General features: G+C 41.8%; 1 protein-coding gene across 1 annotated transcript in view; it reads left to right on the top strand.

Moving 5' to 3' along the window:
- Nucleotides 1-7,789: 7,789 nt before the first annotated feature.
- The window catches only part of adamts6 (ADAM metallopeptidase with thrombospondin type 1 motif, 6), a 362,517-nt gene continuing 350,573 nt past the window's right edge, over nucleotides 7,790-19,733 (top strand). The window contains exons 1-4 of the mRNA XM_068034178.1: nucleotides 7,790-7,860; nucleotides 12,278-12,643; nucleotides 13,397-13,761; nucleotides 14,551-14,722. Coding sequence (XP_067890279.1) covers nucleotides 12,547-12,643; nucleotides 13,397-13,761; nucleotides 14,551-14,722 — 634 coding nt within the window. The 5' untranslated portion in view covers nucleotides 7,790-7,860; nucleotides 12,278-12,546. The remainder of the gene's footprint in view (nucleotides 7,861-12,277; nucleotides 12,644-13,396; nucleotides 13,762-14,550; nucleotides 14,723-19,733) is intronic.

Below are 19,733 nucleotides of genomic sequence, written 5' to 3'. Positions count from 1 at the left end.
ATCAGGTTTCTGTTCCTGCCACCGTACCAAAACATCTCTTACCAGAGTCACAAACGGCATCCTATGTGACTGTGACAAAGATGAACTATCCCTCCTTAACTTTCTCAACCTCTCTGCAGCCTTTGGCACAGTTGACCACACCATGCTCCTCTAATGCCTCTTTGCTGTCATCCATCTGGGTGGGACTGCTGTCACCTGGTTCTGTTCTTACCTATCTAATCATAGCCAGAGCCAGAGAATCACTTGCACTGGCTTCTCTTCCTGCTCCCACACCATTACAGGGCACTTAGAAAAATTCGAGGTAATCAGGCAGAGTCAACATGGTTTTATGAAAGGGAAATCATGTTTAACCAATTTATTGGAATTCTTTGAGGCAGTTACATGCGCTGTGGATGAAGGTGAACTGGTGGATGTATTGTACTTAGATTTCCAGAAGGCATTTGATAAGGTGCCACATCAAAGGTTATTTCAGAAAATAAAAGCTCATGCTGTAGGGGGTAACATATTGGCAAGGATAGAAGATTGGCTAGCTAACAGGAAACAGAGATTAGGCGTAAATGGGTCATTTTCTGGTTGGCAAGATGTAACGAGTGATGTGCCACAGGGATCAGTGCTGGGGCCTCAACTTTTTACAATTTATATAAATGACTTAGATGAAGGGACCGAAGGTACAGTTGCTAAATTTGCTGATGACACAAAGAAAGGTAGGAAAGTAAGTTGTGAAGAGGACATAAGGAGACTACAAAGAGATATTGATAAGTTAAGTGAGTGGGCAAAGACCTAGCAAATGGAGTATAATGTGGAAAAATGTGAAATTGTCCATTTTGGCAGGAAAATTAAAAAAAGATATTATCGAAATGGTGAGAGATTGCAGAGCTCTGAGATGCAGAGGGATCTGAGTGTCCTAGTGCATGAATCGCAAAAGGTTACTGTGCAGGGTACAGCACTTAATTAGGAAAGCTGATAGAATGCTATCATTTATTGCGCAAGGAATTGAATACAAAAGTCGGGAGGTTATGCTTCAGCTATATAGGGCATCAGTTAGACCACATCTGGAGTACTGTGTACAGTATTGGTCTCCTTATTTAAGGAAGGATGTTGTTACGACCAGGTAAGAAAGAGGTCTAGGGGTCACTTTCTGCCTTCACCTGGTCTTACTGTAACAGGATTTAATTTTAAACACACCGTGTTTTTAGCTCCGCTTGGTGAATCCTTGTTTACTGATTTCCAATTATAAGGCAAAGAAATGAGCACAAACAGGCTTTCATAGGTTTAAAGAAGAAAGGTGAAATTCTGTTAAATTTAAACTCAAACCCTAATTCGGTTGGCGCCTACGGATATACAATGCACCCACACTAGCATGCATACATGATACACACATGCAAATAGAGACAGAAAAGAGCAGAACAAAAATAGTGAAAAAGTTTGAGGCAATCTCAGAAGAATGTTTTTTGCTACTGTGCTTCGAGCTCGCTGTCGTTCTTGATTGTAATTAGATCTTGCTTTTCATTGGGGCCCAGTAATCTTCTTAAACCTTGTTCACTGTAGGAGATTTTTCTCTCTTGGCATTCATGTATCTTCAATGGATTCCGAAGCTGGTGAGAAAAAGATTGGAGCCAACAGGAGAGAGATGTTCTCAGTCCAAGAGCAAAGCTGCCTTCTGTCAGTTCAAACACTGTCTCCACAACTTAAAGTTGGCCAGCAGGGTGGTCATGTGACCGACTGGTTTGACCAGGTCTGTTCTGTGTATTGTATGGAAGCAGGGGATAGCTCCTTTGTTCCAACTCTGTGTGCTAATATGCAAAAATGTCTTTCCAGCCAGGGGCCTGGCAATTCCTTGTAGCAGGCCTTCTCCTCTTCCCAGCAACAATTTGAAATTTAATGTCCATGTGGCGAAATTAATGTGCCTCATTCTTGGCAGGTACATGACAATGTAAATGCATTGGAGGCAGTTCAGAAAAGGTTTACTAGACTAATACCTGGAATGGGTGGGCTGTCTTATGAAGAAAGATTGGGCAGGCTAGGCATGTATCCACTGGAATTTAGAAGAGTAAGAGGCGACTTGATTGAAACATATAAGATCCTGAGGGATTTTGACAGGGTGGATGTGGAAAGGATGTTTCCCCTTGTGGGAGAATCTAGAACTAGGGGTCACTGTTTAAAAATAAGGGGTCACCCATTTAAGACAGAGATGAGGAGAATTTTTCTCTCTCAGGGGTTTGTGAGTCTTTGGAACTCTCTTCCTCAAAAGACGAGAGAAGCAGAGTCTTTAAATATTTTTAAGGCAGAGTTAGATAGATTCAAGGGGGCGAAAGATTTTCGGGGGTAGGTAGAAATGTGGAGTAATCAGTTCAGCCATGAACTTAGTGAATGGCGGAGCAGGCTTGAGGGGCCGAGTGGCCTACTCCTGCTCCTAATTTGTATGCTTGTATGTTCGTATTACCTCTGATGTCCCCCAAGGATCTATCCTTGGCCCCCTCCTATTTCTCATTTACATGCTATCCCTTTGTGACATCATCCGAAAGCACAGCATTAGTTTTCACATCTACACTGGTGACACCCAGTCTACCTCAGCACCACCTCTCTCGACTCCTCCACTGTTGCTAAATTATCAGACTGTGTATCCGTTATCCAGTACTGGATGAGCAGAAATTTCTTCCAATTAAATATTGGGAAGAGTGAAGCCATTTTTTCGGTCCCCGCTCCTATCTCAATCCCCTAGCTACCGACTCCGTCCCTCTCCCTGGCTACTATCATTCATGCCTTTTTTTACCTCTAGACTTGAGTATTCAATGCACTTCTGGCTGGTCTCCCATATTCTACCCTCTGTAAATTTGAAGTCCTCCAAAACTCTGCTTCCCCTGTCTTACCTAAGTCCTGTTCATTTATCACCCCTGTGCTCGCTGACCTATATTGGCTCCTGGTCAAACAATGTCTTTATTTTAAAATTCTCTTTGTTTTCAAATCCCTCCACGGTCTCTCCCCTCCCTGTCTCTGTAATCTCCTCCAGCCTCACAACCCTCCAAGATATCTGAGCTCCTCTAATTCTGTCCTCTTAAGCATCCATGATTTTAATCATTCAACCACTGGTGGCCGCACCTTCACTCACCTCAGCCCTAAATTCTGGAATTCTCTCTCTATACCTCTCTGCCTCTCCACCTTACTTTCCTCTTTTAAGACTCTTCTTAAACCTACCTAATTGACCAAGCTTTTTGTCATCTGACCTAATACCTCCTTATGTGGCTTGATGTCATATTTTGTTTTGTAATGCTCCTATGACGTGTCTTGAGATGTTTTATTATGTTGAAGGTGCTTTAAAATATAAGTTATTGTTGTTGATGGATCGTTACTCCATTTGCAATCCCTGTCTGCCCAACTATTAGCCCAAAATTGGGTGAAATTGGGCCTGAGCATAGGCATCTGTTCGACCATGGAGAGTATCACCATCAAGCCCAATTCTATCCTTGCTCCATGTCTAGACATGCAGACTTCTCAGCAGTCATCATTAGATGGTGATCATTAGTGAGAATCCTAGCTGATTTCCTCCTCCCTGACTCAGTAATGCTCTGACCAACTGTAATGCTCTCCTGCCACCCAGCCTGAAACCAACCAACTTGCATTTACCCACTGAGCAAAAAATGATTTAAATGGTAATTTTGTTTGAAATTAAGTTGTCATTAGATCCTGTTGAATTTACAAGGTAAAATTTTTTTTAAAGATAGAGATGTCACAGATAAATACAACAATGACCATCTAATAACATAGACTAACACATTCTGTGTTGCAAACGCCCTCATTGTTACGCATGCCGAATAAGCTATTTTCTTATTTTGAAGAGAAGACATTATTACCCCAGTTGTTTAAAACTGTCAAAGTGTCCATAAGATTAATGAAGAACAGAACAATAATTTATTTTCTGGAAATTGGAAAGAAAAAGAAAAGAAAATATGACACCAAGTCACATAAGGAGGTATTAGGTCAGATGGCCAAAAGCTTGTCAAAGAAGTAGGTTTTCAGGAGTATCTTAAAATAGGAAAGCAAGGTAGAGAGGTGGAGAGACGGAGGGAGGTTTTTGTTAACTAAAGTGCTAAACTTTACAAAGGGAAGGGGAAATGACGACTATGAAAGCAACATCAACATTATTGTTTAGAAAACCGAATTATCTGTTTTTGTACAGTACTAATTCTGTAAAACTCATCAGTGCTTTAATGGGACAATGAATACGGGCGCGTTTCGTTATGCCACACGAGGCAAACCCATTTATATCTAAGCACAATTACAATATCATGATTGTTGCACACTGTTCGGCTATGACTTATTTCTGGCTTTATAACCATTTAAAAAAACAGTGAAAGGTTTAACGGCATTCTCCTGCTTGCCTGTCGGTGTGCTATTTCTTTGCAATACTTCTGTCGCCTTTCTCTTTATTCCCGAAGCCACACGATGGCGTTGTCTAAAGAAATAGAGGAGGTAATGAAAGTTGCCAACTGTCTATATATTGGGCCAGCATGTGCTCCTGCAACGTTTTGTACAATCGCCTGGCAATACCAAGGGTTTTGCCTAGCAGTTCCCAGCAAATCATGATTAAGTATACGATTGGCGCAGAAGCAGTTCGACACACTGCCTGAAAGGGTAGTAGAGGCAGAAACCCTCAACTCATTTAAAAGATGTCTGGGTAAGCACCTGAAGTCCCGTAACCTCCAGGGAAACGAGCAAAGTGCTGGAAAATGGGATTAGGTTGGGTGGTTCGTTTTACGGTAGGCACAGACACGATGGGCAGAGTGGCCTCCTGTGCCGTAAATGTTTCTACATTTCTACTTTAGAATTACCTTTCAAAACAAACTTTTAGGACACTGTCATTCGTGTATAACCCTTAAGCCCAAGAAGTAACAACATTTAAAGAGCCTTTCTAGTGAATATATTTAGCGAATGTGTGTGCAATTACACTTAGTTTCAGTCGTACTCCCATTTCAGTTAGCAATAACACTGATTAAATACACATATGCGAATAAAGAAAAACATGAAAGGAATGTTTTTATTTACTGGCCCGAAACACAATGTTTTTACACACACGTATACTAACAACGATGTCCGTTGGGCATTGTTGAAATTGCTTTTCATGACATTAAAGAATCAGTTCCGGAATCAGTTCAGGACGAATATTTTGTTACAAACAATCGCTTTACTAATTCGGCATAACATATGGAGCGTGTTTATTTGAAATTGTCAATACCCACCACAGGATGTACTTATACCTTCTAGACTTGTTTGGCGTGGAGCCATGTAACTAGAAGGTCACGTTGAGGACTAGCGGCTGTGGAGACTGATGCATTTCCCTTTCACCCCTAAAGCTCGTCTGCATGGGCGCTTTGGCGACCTTCAAAACATTAAGAACTCCAGCTATAGGTTCCATAGACCTCCAAACGACTTACACCTACTACCTCCGGCGTGGGTTGAAACAGTCTAATGGAAAAAAAGGCTGGATTCACGATGCAAACTAATCGAGACAGAAGACTGGAAACTTTGTATCTTGTCTGTTTTCAGACAGTGCGTGGTAAATCAGATTTTTAAAAAAATCAAGGCTTTTTCTTAGAAGATTCTTTCCCAACACAGAGAACCGGAATAGCAAAATAACTGAAAGACACACAGATATAAGTGTGCTGTGTCAAAGTTTAGGATATCCATAAGATTAAGTTGCCACTCAATCCTTTCTCCAGCCACATGAAACAGACTAACGCAGGTCAAACGGCATACCAACACTGTTTAGAGCACGTCTAGTTTTGTAAATAAACCTGGTTTTGTTTGTTTAAATAAAACCGAAAGTACAAAACGACCCCAACATTCACTGGTTTAACAGTTGTCTCAGCACATTTCACGCCAACACAGTTGTCCCACATTGTATCGTTGACATGATGATCGCGATGGCAGATACCTGCAGATACAAGCATTAATGCTAATGCTCCGATTCTCCGCCCACTTCAACGTTTATATCTATTTAGAGGTACAGGATTCTGTGTATTAACTGGAACCAATCCAATTAAAAACAAATGCATGAGTTGTTACTGAGCATTTCTTACAAACGTTTAGAAAGCAATAGTCCAAACCAATAGCTGCTTTTTAAAGTTTATTTAACGTTCTCTGGTTTAAATCTTCGCTGATGCTGAAAAGAAGACTTTTCATGGTTTACAATTTATTTTAATTTTACAATATTATCTCAAATGTGATTATTTTATGGGACCTACAGGCTATAATTGCCTAATGTCATTTTAACCTTCAATTGTAAACCAAAAGTGCACCACAGTTCGATTGAACTTTCTGCCAAGTTCTGTGAGACTTTTCATTTACTCCGTGTTCTTTGATATTACTGTCGGTTAGAACGGGTAGTGCAGACCTGTATTACACTCACCAAGTTGCACATTAATTATCCATCCTGCTTTTTGTTGGTAGCACACAATGTTTGGGAACTCTAAAATAGTTGCAACTACTGCCTATCCGTTAACCTATTCTATGCGACCGTGCCTATATAAACCGTGGGTTTGGCCAGTGATAGGCGTCCTGGGGAAAAAAATGTGCAAATCCCTTCATGTCGGGTTTTAATTTTAAAGCATTGAAGATCTAAGTACTACATAACTTTTAGCATGTTCCTTCCTTCTAATTTTTGAGATGCTTACTTCTAGATTGAGTTTCAATGGTTACTCCTCCCCATTATTAAAGAGGTTCATTTCTACAGTACAACCGACAATCTACTTGACTAAATTATTTTCACTAGCGCAGGAATGTGTTTTCCCAGAAATGCTATGATGGCTTGAGGTTATTTAAAAGTTTATACTGGTGCTGCCACTGGAATGTAAACAGTTAAATCGACTTCCAATCCATTCTAATTTCAGTCATGTTTAGGAAGAGCTTTTAGAAGAAATGATTACTCTGCTTCTGCTGTTGTGACTGCGTTAAGCTTTAAAGAAAAGTTTTCAACTATAATAAATTGCTCCCGGGGACTGAGTATTGAAGATAACCCAATCTTAAGTGAAAGCTCTTGCAACAAGGAAACTATACCAGCTGCAGTTTCATCAAGACGTAGAGCAATCTAAAAGTAAATACCTCCGAGATAACATTAAAATAAGATGACTTGTGTGTATCCGAGTTATGATTTGTTTGCCTTTTGAAGATGAACTAAAGTACAAATATACATACAAAGTCAAATACACTGTTAGTATTAAACAGAAACAGTGTGCGAGCTGGGCAGTCGCTCCTTTCTTACTTTAAAGTGAGTATGGATTACTTTTTGAAGTTTAGTCTATGCTGGGCTCTCCTATGCCAGTTTCACCCTGACTGGACCCCTTCATTGCCCCCTCCCCTTCACGTGACCCAGTACACATGCGCACAACACGGTCTGTGAAAAAAGCACATCTGCATTTTTCACTGACGTAAGTACGTTCTGTAGCACACATCGATTGCCAGATTGCAAGTCGAAACTTGGCTAAGGCCGGTAGTCAGATCGGGGCTGTTTCATATACTTTGTTGTATTGCCTTCCTTACTTTTCCAACTGTCCTATAGAGCTTTGTACGAGCTCAGCTGGCTGGGAGAGAGGAGGCAGTGGGGGGAAAGAAATCTATGTTGCTTGGTGGTGGCTGATGGCATCCCGGTTTCTGCCAAGTCAGTAACTTCAGTAAGCTCCCCCCACCCCCCCCCCCCCCCCCAACCCACCTCCCCCCACCCCCCTCCAAACTGCAGGATTCTGTTCTGGATGAAAATAACTTGTGGTTTCGAGAGAGTAGAATTGATTGGTACGGATCGCCAGGGTGCACGGTCTATTGTTTGAAAGCTGCACTTAAAACCGTCCCAGAATGAAGATGAAAACGGTAAAGGCTACTAGTAACATTTTCCCGACCCTTTTGTTTATCTTGAAGTGTCGGTTTACTGCTATAACTCACTACAAGTTGTATTGTAAATTAATGGGATTGGACACTGAAGCAATTTCAATTATTTCACTTTTTTGCTGAAATGGACTGCACTGAAGGAATCGTTTGGTCTTTTTTGCGATTATATGTTTGAAACCCTTATTCAGCAGATCCTCTCCTCCTGCATTTTAAGTAAGATAGTTCCATTTCTTGCATGGTTTTAGAAGAGTAACAGATCTATGCAAAATAGTGTTCTTTGATTTAATCTGCACCTCGTGTGATTTGTGAGAATTTTTTTAAGGATGCGTTGATCCAATTAATCGAATGTGGGAAGCCTGACTGTACAGAAAGCAACGTTTTTAAAATATTTTTAAAAATTGAAACAAGACATAAAAGTGAGCAAGAAGGCAGAGACTTTCCAATTCTTTCATTGTTGTAGAGACGCTTGTTTTTATTTGAGCTGCCGGTGTAATGTATTTGGGCCAAATGCCAACTGTCTGGGTCACACGCGTTTTATCCAAATAGATTTAGTGCTGCTGTCTGGGAATGGGCTGCTGAATGTTACTTTATATTGACTGTACGGAGCCTATTCTATTTCCCTCTATGTAGGAAAAGTTTTGATTTTCCCTTATTTTTGACATTGAAATGCTGACGTTGAACGGCCAGCTGTGTGCTATGTTTTTGTAGTGTCTAGCCTTTTCCTAGCTCCTTCACAGAAAAATTTGGGATTGTCCAGCAGAAATCTGACAGCTCCTGGAAAACTTACTCGGCACGACGCAGGAAATACAGCACAGGTTATAAAGCCAAACCTGACTTTGGTGACGTCTGCAAAGTTTGGTTTTCTTTTTAGAATCTATCCCTGGTGTAATTTCCGCCCCAAATTTGATAAAAACCAGTGTTCGTGCTCTGCAATTATTGTATCGGAGATCACACTTTTATATATTTTTTATTAAAAAAGGGAAGTCAGATGCTTTTCGTTGCAGAATTCTGACGATAGCTGGGGCCGGATTATTTCTCTCTCCACAGAAATGGTAACCATTCAATACAAGGAACAGTTCTGCAACTTCTTTTCAGCGGGGAACCGCAGACTTTATATCCTTCGTCTGAGCTACTGCCCCTCCCCCTTCACTTCCCTAGCAACATACACATGCCACTTGTACCAGGCTAACTAACCCTATCGATTTAGAAGTTTATGGTGCTCGTTTATCTCAAATCTCAAACCGTGACACCGTTTTATGTTCATGGGGACTTTTGCATGCACTTGGATCATGTGCCTTTTGTGTGCCGCGAGCCTTTTGTTTCCACTTAGTGATCGTTAATTACTGTGTTACAACTTCAGACTCAAGAAGTTATAAAAGTTTTACCAAAGTAAAAAAGTGTGTATTTAGGTGCTTTTAAATAAATTATTCTAAATGTAAATTCATGCTCCATTTCCTCTGTTTCGCAAACCAACCATAATTTTTGCACTGTCTTATATGAAACCAATGTCATTCGGAGTCGCCAATCTATTTCATTTTCAGCCTCAAAATTATCCAGCTGTTATGATGTGCCCAGGAAGTGTAATCTAGGAATGTCACTCAGCAGTGCTCGCCCTCCCACCTCTTACTTCGTCCCTTTTTAAAACATTTTATTTTAAATAAAGATCACGCAGAATCCCTGCTTGCTTTAGCTCGACACCAGCCTTTGGTTTGAGACCCTGGGACTCCAACTTGTTGTCCCGCTTCTACGCGCTCCCGTTTGCCACGAAGTGATGCCGACCGACGCCGCCTTGAGTGTCTGGTTCCTCTGAACTGGCTCGAACGCTCGCTTTGCCGGGTCCTGCTCCTTGCAATTTTTACTGGAGTTCGGTCTCAGGACGCTCCCGTTGTTCTTCCTTTCATTTTGTTACACAGGGCTTGCTTTGTGCCGGGGAACGGCCGACTCCTGTTGCCTTGAGTGAACTGCCTTTGACTCCAGACACGCTCACGGTTCGACCTGTGCTCTCCGTTCTCCTGGTCTTGCTCTTTAGCTCTTGGACCACACTTTCCCCTCTTGCTCGCTCCTCTGTCCTCTTTTTGCTTCCTCCCCTTCCCTTTTTTAAAAAAAACTTTTCCCCTCTTCCTTTGTTTTCCCTTAGAAAGACTTGAATTTATATAGCGTCTTTCACGACCTCCGGACAGTTAAAAGGAGTACTTTTGAAGTGTAGTCACTGATGTAATGTAGGAAACATTGCTTTCCACTTGCTGTGCCCTCTATTGCTCTTATCCTTGTCTATCAATTGCATCCACCCGTTCTCCCTCTTTCCTTGTTGCTCTCCCTCACTAAAGTTGCACTCGATTCCCCCGTGCAGTTCCCCATTTCTTTCTGTTATTCTTTCCCTCTTCCTGCTCTGCTTCGCAATTTTCCTATTACTCACCCTTTTCCAGTGGGTTCCACCTCCCTTTTTGCTTTTCCCTGTTGTTCTCTCATTGCTTTCCTCAGCTCCCGATTACTTCTCATCTTCGTGCACTCCTACCATTTGTTTCTCTCCGCTTTGCTCCCCTCTATCTTCCTTTTTGTTCTTGCGCTGCTCCCACCCCACCCCATCTTCCGTTACTCCGCCTCCTTTTCAACAACAACTTGTATTTCTATAGCAGCAGCATTAACGTTGGAAAACGTCCCATTGCCTCCTCTCTCCCGGTTGCTTCCCATTTCTCCTCAATGATTCCCCCTTTTCCCCTTCATCGTTTTTGCTCCTCCTTCCATACCCACATTTTCCCTCCCCTTAGCCCATGCTCTCCTCTCATACTCCTTCCCTCTCCCTTTCCTCTCCTCCTTCTCCCCACGACTCATCCACTCCTCTTCCCAACTCCTCTCCTCCTACCCTTTGCCTCCTCCTCCTCTCCTGCCTGCTCCAACCTCCACTCCCCTATTCTTGTCTAATCTTACCCCTTTCAGTTCCCCATTCTTCCTCCTTCCCTACCCTTCAAGCCCTCGCCTATCACTCCAACTCTCTTCTGCAACTCTCCTACCATTCTTCCCTTTACACCTCCCTTCCTGTTCCATTCCCTCCACACCCCTGTCTTCCCTTTCATTCTCTCATCCTCCCTTCCTGATCCTCCCTCTCATCCACTCATTCTATCCCCTCCCTTGCCTCTCCTTCCTCCCCTTTCTCTCCACTGTCCCTCCTCCAATCTTCCCTCTCCCTGTTTTCCAGGCTCCCCTGCCTGCTCCCCTCTCTCTCGCCCCTCTCCCTTCCTCCAACCTTTTCTCCATTTCCTGCAATCTGTTCCCCTTCATCCTCTCCTCCATCCTCTCCTCTTCCATCCTCTCCCTTTCCTCCCACCTCTTCCTCCACTTCCAACTCTCTCTCCCCTTCATCCTCCTCCCCACCATGCTCCTCAACCCCTCCCTCCTCGCCATTCTCTTCCTTCCCATCATCCCCCCTACCCTCTGCCTCCCCTCCATCCTCCCTTTCCCCTCCACCCACCCTCCCCTCCTTCCTTCACGTCCTCCTTCCTCTCCCTTTCTTTCCTCCAACGTCCCACTTCCTCCACCCTCCTTCCTCCAACTCCTCCCCTCCTCTCTGGCGCTCGCTGCATTCAGGCACTTAGCGGGAAGGTCAGGGCACTCCCGGCTTTGATTTGCGGTCACGGTGGCAGTGGATTGGCTGGATGAGCGAGCTACGCCCAGCAGCAGGTGAGAGCGGGCTCCGAGCGGCTCAGCTTCTCCACAGGGAGCTGCCCCCTTCACGCTTCACTGCAAGCTTACACTGCACATTTTGGTGGCACAGGGCTCAGGGTTTGTAGGAAAGAGAAAGGGGCTCCAGAAAAGCGCTCTACTGGCACTTTATAACTTCATTAAAAAAGCCTTTATAATCTCTCGGATTGAAAGGCAGGAAGTTCTCACAGAGCGAGTTGTTTTGGTTTGCTGACTGTTCCGAAAGCGATTCCTTTAATTCAGAAAACACGAGTTTGCATTGCATTCCTGTCAATTGTATTTTCTTAATTGTGTGATTTTCCTTGAGAGAAAGCCGATGTTAAGAAGTCACCAATCCCAGGGTTTTAAAGCGGGTGGACTGTGAATATGTGAATTAGACTGTTATATGAAAGGGAAGAATGAGCAGGGTTACAGGGATAAGGCGGGGGAATGGCACTTGGTAAATTGCTGGTTCGGAGAGCTGGTGTAGGTAGATACGATGGGCCGAATGGCCTCCTTCTGTGCTGTAAAAATTCTGTGATTTCCTCTCCGATCTACTTAACGTGTCGAGCCTTTGAATCTTATGTAATCTGGACATAGTAACTCTGTATTCATTGTATTGCGATATAAAAAAAATCTGTTTTGTTGCTAAAATTCCCACCACAAATAATTTACTGAAAACAACATGGCATTATTAAGGCGTGGTGTTCCCCTTTTACAGGCATACGGATGACTGAGTCCAAATAAACGGCCAATGAGTGTGGGTGCTGAGCGTTCTGCCGCTTTGTTGCTGGCTCTGGGCGCAGGGATGAGTGGCCACCCGGGCTGGTGCAGGAACTGCTGGGCCTTTCGGCGCTGAGGCACCGCCGACGCCGCACGGAAACGTGCCGAGGACGCCGCGACCCCATGGGCTTGTTATGGTGCGCTTCTGGAGTCGACAAAACTATCTAGCGCAAAGATAGCCACAAACAGCTTTGGGTTCACTAAATTATGGAAATTTTGTGGAAGACGGTGACTTGGATTTTGAGCCTAGTCATGGCTGCCTCGGAATTTGACAGTGACACAAGGCTTTCTTACCGTTCTCAAGGTAGGATCATCCCATCATGACCAATACACTAGATTAGCGCCACATCACCAACGCTTTCAAACCGAAATAAAGCATTTTGGCTTTTATTGGCACACTTTCATGTTTACTTTGTTACAACTGTCTGTCATTCATTTGAAAAAAAATCTACATTTCTGCCTGCTTGCAACAGTCCAATTTAGCTATTAAGACAATTGGACTGAACTATATGTGTAACTTTTAATCGCGATTTGGTGTAATCCGTTATGCACAGTAGGTTGGGAACCGGGAGAGACCGAAAATAGCTCATTGGATGCAACCTGAACGAGGTCCAGGACACATTCTTTAATGTTTTGCTTCTGACAGGAGTTTGCATTAATCTGGTTTGCATACAAAGCAGAATCCACATATCGCACTTGGAATGTTAACGACAAATTCGTATCAGTAGTTTGTAATATGCAAATTGTTACAGGATTTTAAGGGATGGTACTGCTGACATTTTCTGCATAAGCCTGGTTATTTCGAAGTCTTTATCCTTCCCAACTTACTGCATGTAACGTGGTCCCACTAATTCAATGAAGCATTAACTGATTAAATACTGGACTGTGTGATTTCATTACTTAGCTAAACATCGCTGCATTTTGAAAATGCTTGACAACCACTTTCCCTTTGCATTAAATGGAATGATTTTGACTGGTATTTTAGTAGTACTTTGTCACGTCCTTTTTTTTCCTTCCACGCCCATTTCCTGGATCTTTCCACCTTGTGATTTCAAAGAGGAATTCCTTTCTTACCTTGAACATTATCAGCTAACGGTTCCTGCCCGAGTGGACCATAACGGGGATTTCCTGAACGTTAGTGGGAAAAGCTGCAGACATTCAAGGCGAAGGAGGAGTTCGGATGTGATACCTCGTGATCCAACCGAATCTAAATTATTTTACAGACTGTCCGCCTATGGAAAGCACTTTCACTTAAACTTGAGTTTAAACACTAAATTAATCTCAAGACATTTTATCGTAGAATATTGGGGAAACGATGGTCCAGAATGGAAACACGATTTTATTGATAACTGCCATTACGTGGGATATGTACAACATGAGCACAATACTACAAAAGTGGCTTTAAGCAACTGTAATGGTCTGGTGAGTAGAACAGTAACCTTGATTTTCAAATTGAGATGCTGCTTTATTTATTCGATTGCTTTGTTCTGTAGTATATAAACGACTTGTTATTGTGCATCAGCCAAAAGTATTAACTGAACTAATGGAACTGTTGAGGGAGAGGAAGCATAAACAGCTGCCCCGCTGTATAATGCACATGGCTAATTTGCATATGATCCTCCGCAGTGGGAAGGGTAGCCAGATCTCAAAGAGGCAGGTCCCTTTCACTGGCCTCTGAAGACCGAATGTTGTTCAGAAGCACGTACAAAAAACACACTTCCTGTGTAGCAAGCCAACATACAGGTTTCTGACAAAGTTCCATGCAGGCCCGGTAGTTTAATTAAACAATATATTTCTTGGCAATGTAGTAAAAGCTGCATTAGTTGGGAAAGGTGATTAGCTTTTTTCAGTGTATACAAATGATGTATATCTTACCATAACAGATATGGCCACTATAAAGGAACAATATGTATCTGTCAACTTATGAGGAGTGTAAACTAGAGTTTTACTGTATGTATGATTATTCAGGTTTAATATATTACAGTCTCCATAAGTTTTGAATAAAGAAAAGTACAAATTTAATTTGGATACCAATCATAATTGCAAATGCATGCATAATATATATGATATTTCTAACAATACGAGTTCAAATAATTTGAAACATTCATTATGCACAACCCAGATATATCTTTAGGAATGGGCTATTTGGGCTTAATTCCTATAAATTATAAAGTTCTTACATGTAATAATGATCTATTTTGTTTTCTCAAGCACGGGGTGATTGTAACAGAAGAGGATCAATATTTTATTGAGCCATTGCATGATATGTCTGAGGACAATACCAGTGACTTTATTTATGGTGAAGGCCACCCTCATGTTGTTTACAAGCGTTCCTCCATTCGGCAAAGACATCAAAAGAACATGTCAAACTGTGGAGTTCCAGGTAACTTACTTTACATTGTAGGAGAATAGACAAAAGTATGATCCTTTTCCTTTTCATGAAAAGACGTAGGATTAAACAGTGGATACAAATACTATATGAAACCACAATACTGAAGAACACACAAATACTGAAACAGTTAACAGTGCAGATAATTTTGACTTTATTTGCAGTGATTTCTTTTACTGTTTTTTGATATTTTGATTACTTTATGGTACAGAATCATTATTTTTTTTAATACAACAGATATAGCTAGACAACTTTATTGATGAAAAAACATTTAGTCTGTTCTGGCCATGCATCTTCAGAGCCAGAAGATCCTCAAAGGTTTACTAATTAAGTGTTTCTTCATCATCATGGGTTTCAGCTGTGGCTCTCATTTCTGAGTTAAAAGGTTCTGGATTCAAATCCCACTCCAGAGACTTGAGCACAAAATCTAGGCTGACACATCAGTGCAGTACTGAGGGAGTGCTGAACTGTCAGGATGTAGTCTTTTCAATGAGCTGTTAAATTGAGGCCCTATCTGCCTTCTGAGGTCGCATACAAGATTCCATGGTACTATTTAGAAGAAAAGCAGTGGAGTTCTCCCTGGTGTCCTGGCCAATGCCTCAACAATGCCTCAACTAACATCTCTAAAACAGACCATCTGGTCATTATCGCATTTCTGTTTGGGGAGCTTGCTGTGCACAAAATTGGTTGCCACATTTTGTACATTATAACAGTGACTACAAAAGTACTTCATTGATGTAAAATGCTTTGGGAGATCCTAACATAGTGAAAGACACTATATAAATCCAAGGTTTAAATCAAGGGCATTTTTCTAGAGGACTGAAAGTGTTTTCTTTTATCGTTTCTTCTTTGTAGTGAGTTAATGAATTGCAGTTGTTTACCATTCAATAAATGAAAAGAAAGTTCTGCACAGAACCACATGAATGTTCAAAAGATGGTGAAATGATTGGGTGGAAGTTCTTGCTTTTTCAGTAATGTCTTATTTAGTACTACTTGAACCGTTGGAGAGGTATACATGTCTATTATCATAAATACAAATACCTGTACATGGGTGTGACATAGCATTGGTGCAAACAGAGGGATGGGATGCAGGTTCACACTACAGTTGTCCTACTACATCAAATTTCAGGTCAACCATTGGGTAGAGGTGCAGAGTGAAAGCCAAATGTAATCTGACAGGGGGGACAATTTCTTAGTGGTCAAATATAGAGCAACATTGATGTAAACTTAGTAACAGGTCATTCTATCACTTTCTTGGTTGTTTATGTGACTCTAAATAGGGATCAGGAAATATTAATAAATATTGTATATTATAATAAACTTTCTAGTAGTTAAGAAAATAATAGATGTTATTTACACTTGACTAAAATGCAGCGAAAAACAAAGAAAAAATACAAATGCTGGAAAACTAAAATAAAAAGCACAAAATACAGGATACATAAATCAGGTCAGTCAGCTCCTGAAAGAGACAGAAATGGTAACATGGAATGCCATCACAATACAGCTTTTTTTTTTATCTAACCCCGTGCTGTACCTGTCCTGGGAGTGTTTGATGGGGACAGTGTAGAGGGAGCTTTACTTTGTATCTAACCCCGTTTTTTTTTTTATGTCGAGGGGGCCTTTATTCCTCAGGCCCCCACAATACAGCTTTGATGAAGAGACCCACCTGACTCACATTGACCTATCTTTCAGATTGTGATTGACCTGGTGTGTATTTCCAGCATTTTATTTTGATCAAAGTATACAATAGTAAAGAATGAGAGAAAACCAACAAACTCGCATTTATATAGTGTCTTTCATGTCCCAAAGTGTTTTGCAGTTAATTAAATACTTGAAGTGCTGTCACTGTTGTAACACAGAAAGACATAGCAGCCAATTTATACACAGCAAATTCCCATAACCAGAAATGAGATAAATAACCGGATTATCTATGTTAGTAGTGTTGATTGAGATAAATGTTAGGCAGGACACCAGGAGAATTCTTCTGTTCAAATTATACCATGCAATTATTTGTGCCAACCTGAAAGGGCAAACAGTTCAATATCTCATTCGAAAGATGGCACCCCTGACAGTACAGCATTGCCTTAGTATTGCCTTCAAGTGCTGAGGCCTCTGAAGCGAGGCTTGAACTCACAACCACCTGACTCAGAAGCAAGAGTGTTATGACTGAGTCAAGACTGACATGGATTACTGTGGTCATTGCAGTCAGAAATTGTAGTGAATATGGTGCTTATTTTATAACTTGAGGCTGGTAATTAAAGAATCAGTTTGCAGGCTGCTTTAACCTGCCTTGCTGGATTGGGGGTCAGAGAGACTTCTGTACATTTACTCTCAAGCACCTGATTTACTTTAAAACTAGCATTGGTAGAGTTGCTTTTGAGTGATTCCCTTAACCACTCTGTGAATTAGAGCTCAGTGCTTGATACAGAAAGATTTTTTAAAAGGTAGGAATTTGAAAACAAATGTTTTGTGTGCTGGAGTTAGAACATTTTTGCTTGAGTTTATAATATGCTCAGGAAATCCAGTGCATCCAGAATACTGCATTCAATTCTGGGCACCACAGGAAGGATATATTGGCCTTGGAGGGGGAGCAGCACAGATTCACTAGAGTGGTACTGGGGTTAAATTATGGGGACAGGTTGCATTCCCTTGAGTATAGGAAGATGAAGGGGTGTTTGAGGTGTTGTAAGATGATTAACAGGTTAGATAGGATGGAGAGAGAGAAATTATTTTCCCTAGTGGGTAGGTCCAGAATAAAGGGTATAATCTTAAATCTGGAGCTAAGCCATTCAGGAGTAATGTCGGGAAACACATCTTCACAGAAATGGTAGTGGGAAGCTGAAATTCTCTCTCCCAAAAAGCTGTTGAGGCTAGGTCAATTGAAAACTTTAAAACTGAGATTATTAGAATTTGGTTAGGTAAGGGTGTGAAGGGATATGGAACCAAGACAGATAAATGAAGTTTGCTACATATTACCCATATCTAACAGAATTGTGGAACAGGCTTGAGGAGTTGAATGACATAATCCTGTTCCTATGTTCCTGTGAACCTTAAGCACTTTTTGAAGCCAGTTTGAAGCTGTAATAGAGCTTTACTCCATGTGAGGTCAAACCCAATGATGTGAGATAGGCTTTCCCCATGGTTTCACACTTGCAATCTGAAGTCATGTCAGAACCCAAATCTGAAGTTACAGTCACTTTTGCCTCATTGCAAATGGAAGCCTTCAGAATGATGCAAATCTGATAGTTTACCTGTTCTCTAAAATGGACAATGACTTGGACTATGGACTGAGTGGATGCTGTAATATGTGTATGAACTGATTCTTGACAAATTTACAATTTTGGTCACTGGAAGACATAGGCAGTTAACTCTTCTGCTGGCATGTGCACACAGCCATGAGCTCTCAAATCCATCTGTGTACAGGGAGGAGAGGAATATTTGGAGGCAATACAAGCTTAATTACTCTCAAACTTCAGGTAATTGCCTCAAATACCCATATTGTAATAATGGCCTTTGAGTGAGTCTCATGTTTACTTTGTGGTTTAGGGGTTGTTGCCTGATACAAGTGATCAAAAAAATTGAAAACTAACAATTTAAGAGCCTTTTGTATACTAATGATGTCCCTCAGATTGGTGAAGCATGGTTCACAGCTGTAATCTGTTACACAATGGGCAGAACCTTAAACCCCTGGGCATAAAACAAACGGTATTGAACCGGCTGCCTATGAATTTAATGGATAGGGAAATTGGGCTTGGTTTATAATGGGTGGTGATCTAGAAATCATGGCAATCATAGAAATTCATGACACAGAAGGAGGCCATTGGTCCATTATATCTGCGCCAGCCAAAAAAGAGCTGTCCATCCTCATCGCACTTTCTAGCTCTGGGTCCATAGCCTTGTAGATTATGGCAGAATTGTTCAATCTCATTTTATAGCCTCGCCAAATTTGGAAGTTTCAGCCAATGTTATTCCCATAGAGTTGATCAGGTGACACATGCTCAAAATTTACAAATGTTATTACATTTCCTTTATAAGGATTTGGTTTTTGCTCTTGATTTAAAAAAAAAAAATTTGTTTAGTGTCAAGGGAGGACTGGATATTGGGAAATTTGTCAAGTGCCTCCATGAATTGTTCCTCACTGCCCTGCAAGATACTCTTGCTTTCTCATTCCCCCACTTCCTCAAGAGTTGTGCTCGCTGATCTCACAATGCCTCAGAAAAATCAAAACTGATTAATTCCTGTTGCAAATAAAAGCAGAGAATCCTGAAACGTTTCAAGCCAGGCTATATCTGTGAAGAAAAGAAAATGTTAATGTCACCTAAACAATATCTCAGGAGACAGTCGTGCTAGGTTTGTATGGGGACAGTTTGCCCCTGATTTATTAGAGGAAATCTGGGTGCAAAGCCCTCTGCTATTCATTTCCATGAAACTTACATTGCTGCACCTCCTTCAGGTGCAGAAATCAGAAAAGCCATAGAAGAGGTTTGGGTGCAGTGTTATTCAGCAGAATGGGATAAAAAGGTCTATGCCCATTCTTCTGAATTGCATCTGTTTTTTGGGCAAAGAAAAATCAGCCCTATCATTTCCAATTAGAGTTGAGGACTTGCATGTCTTAACACATGCTGTGTCAATTTGGCTCAAGGAGAGATACAAGTTGATCCATAGATACATAGAAAGGAGGCTGGGGCAGGACTTCTGCAGCTGCCTTGATATGGTCATGACCCTGACTCAATGGCCAGAACTTTACGCCACCCCAGCCAGCCGGATAGTAGTGGCGGGGGGGGGGGGGGTGGCGTAAAATTGAGCGGGAGGCTCCAGGAGGCCTTCCTGACCCACTCCCGCCTCCGCCCCATTTTATGTGGGCCAGGTTGGGGGGGGTGGAGAAAAGGGCCACCATCCCAGACTAATCAAGGCCCTTAAGTGGCCACTTAATGGCCACTGAAGGGCCTTCGTCCACCTCCATGGGGATTTTACCTGTCCGGGAGACGTGAAAGGCCGCCCAGGT

This window comes from Heterodontus francisci, chromosome 1 (genome assembly GCF_036365525.1).
Source record: "Heterodontus francisci isolate sHetFra1 chromosome 1, sHetFra1.hap1, whole genome shotgun sequence".
Taxonomy (NCBI): domain Eukaryota; kingdom Metazoa; phylum Chordata; class Chondrichthyes; order Heterodontiformes; family Heterodontidae; genus Heterodontus; species Heterodontus francisci.
The sequence above is the reverse complement of the archived record's forward strand: the minus strand, read 5'-3'. Positions and strand labels throughout refer to the sequence as shown.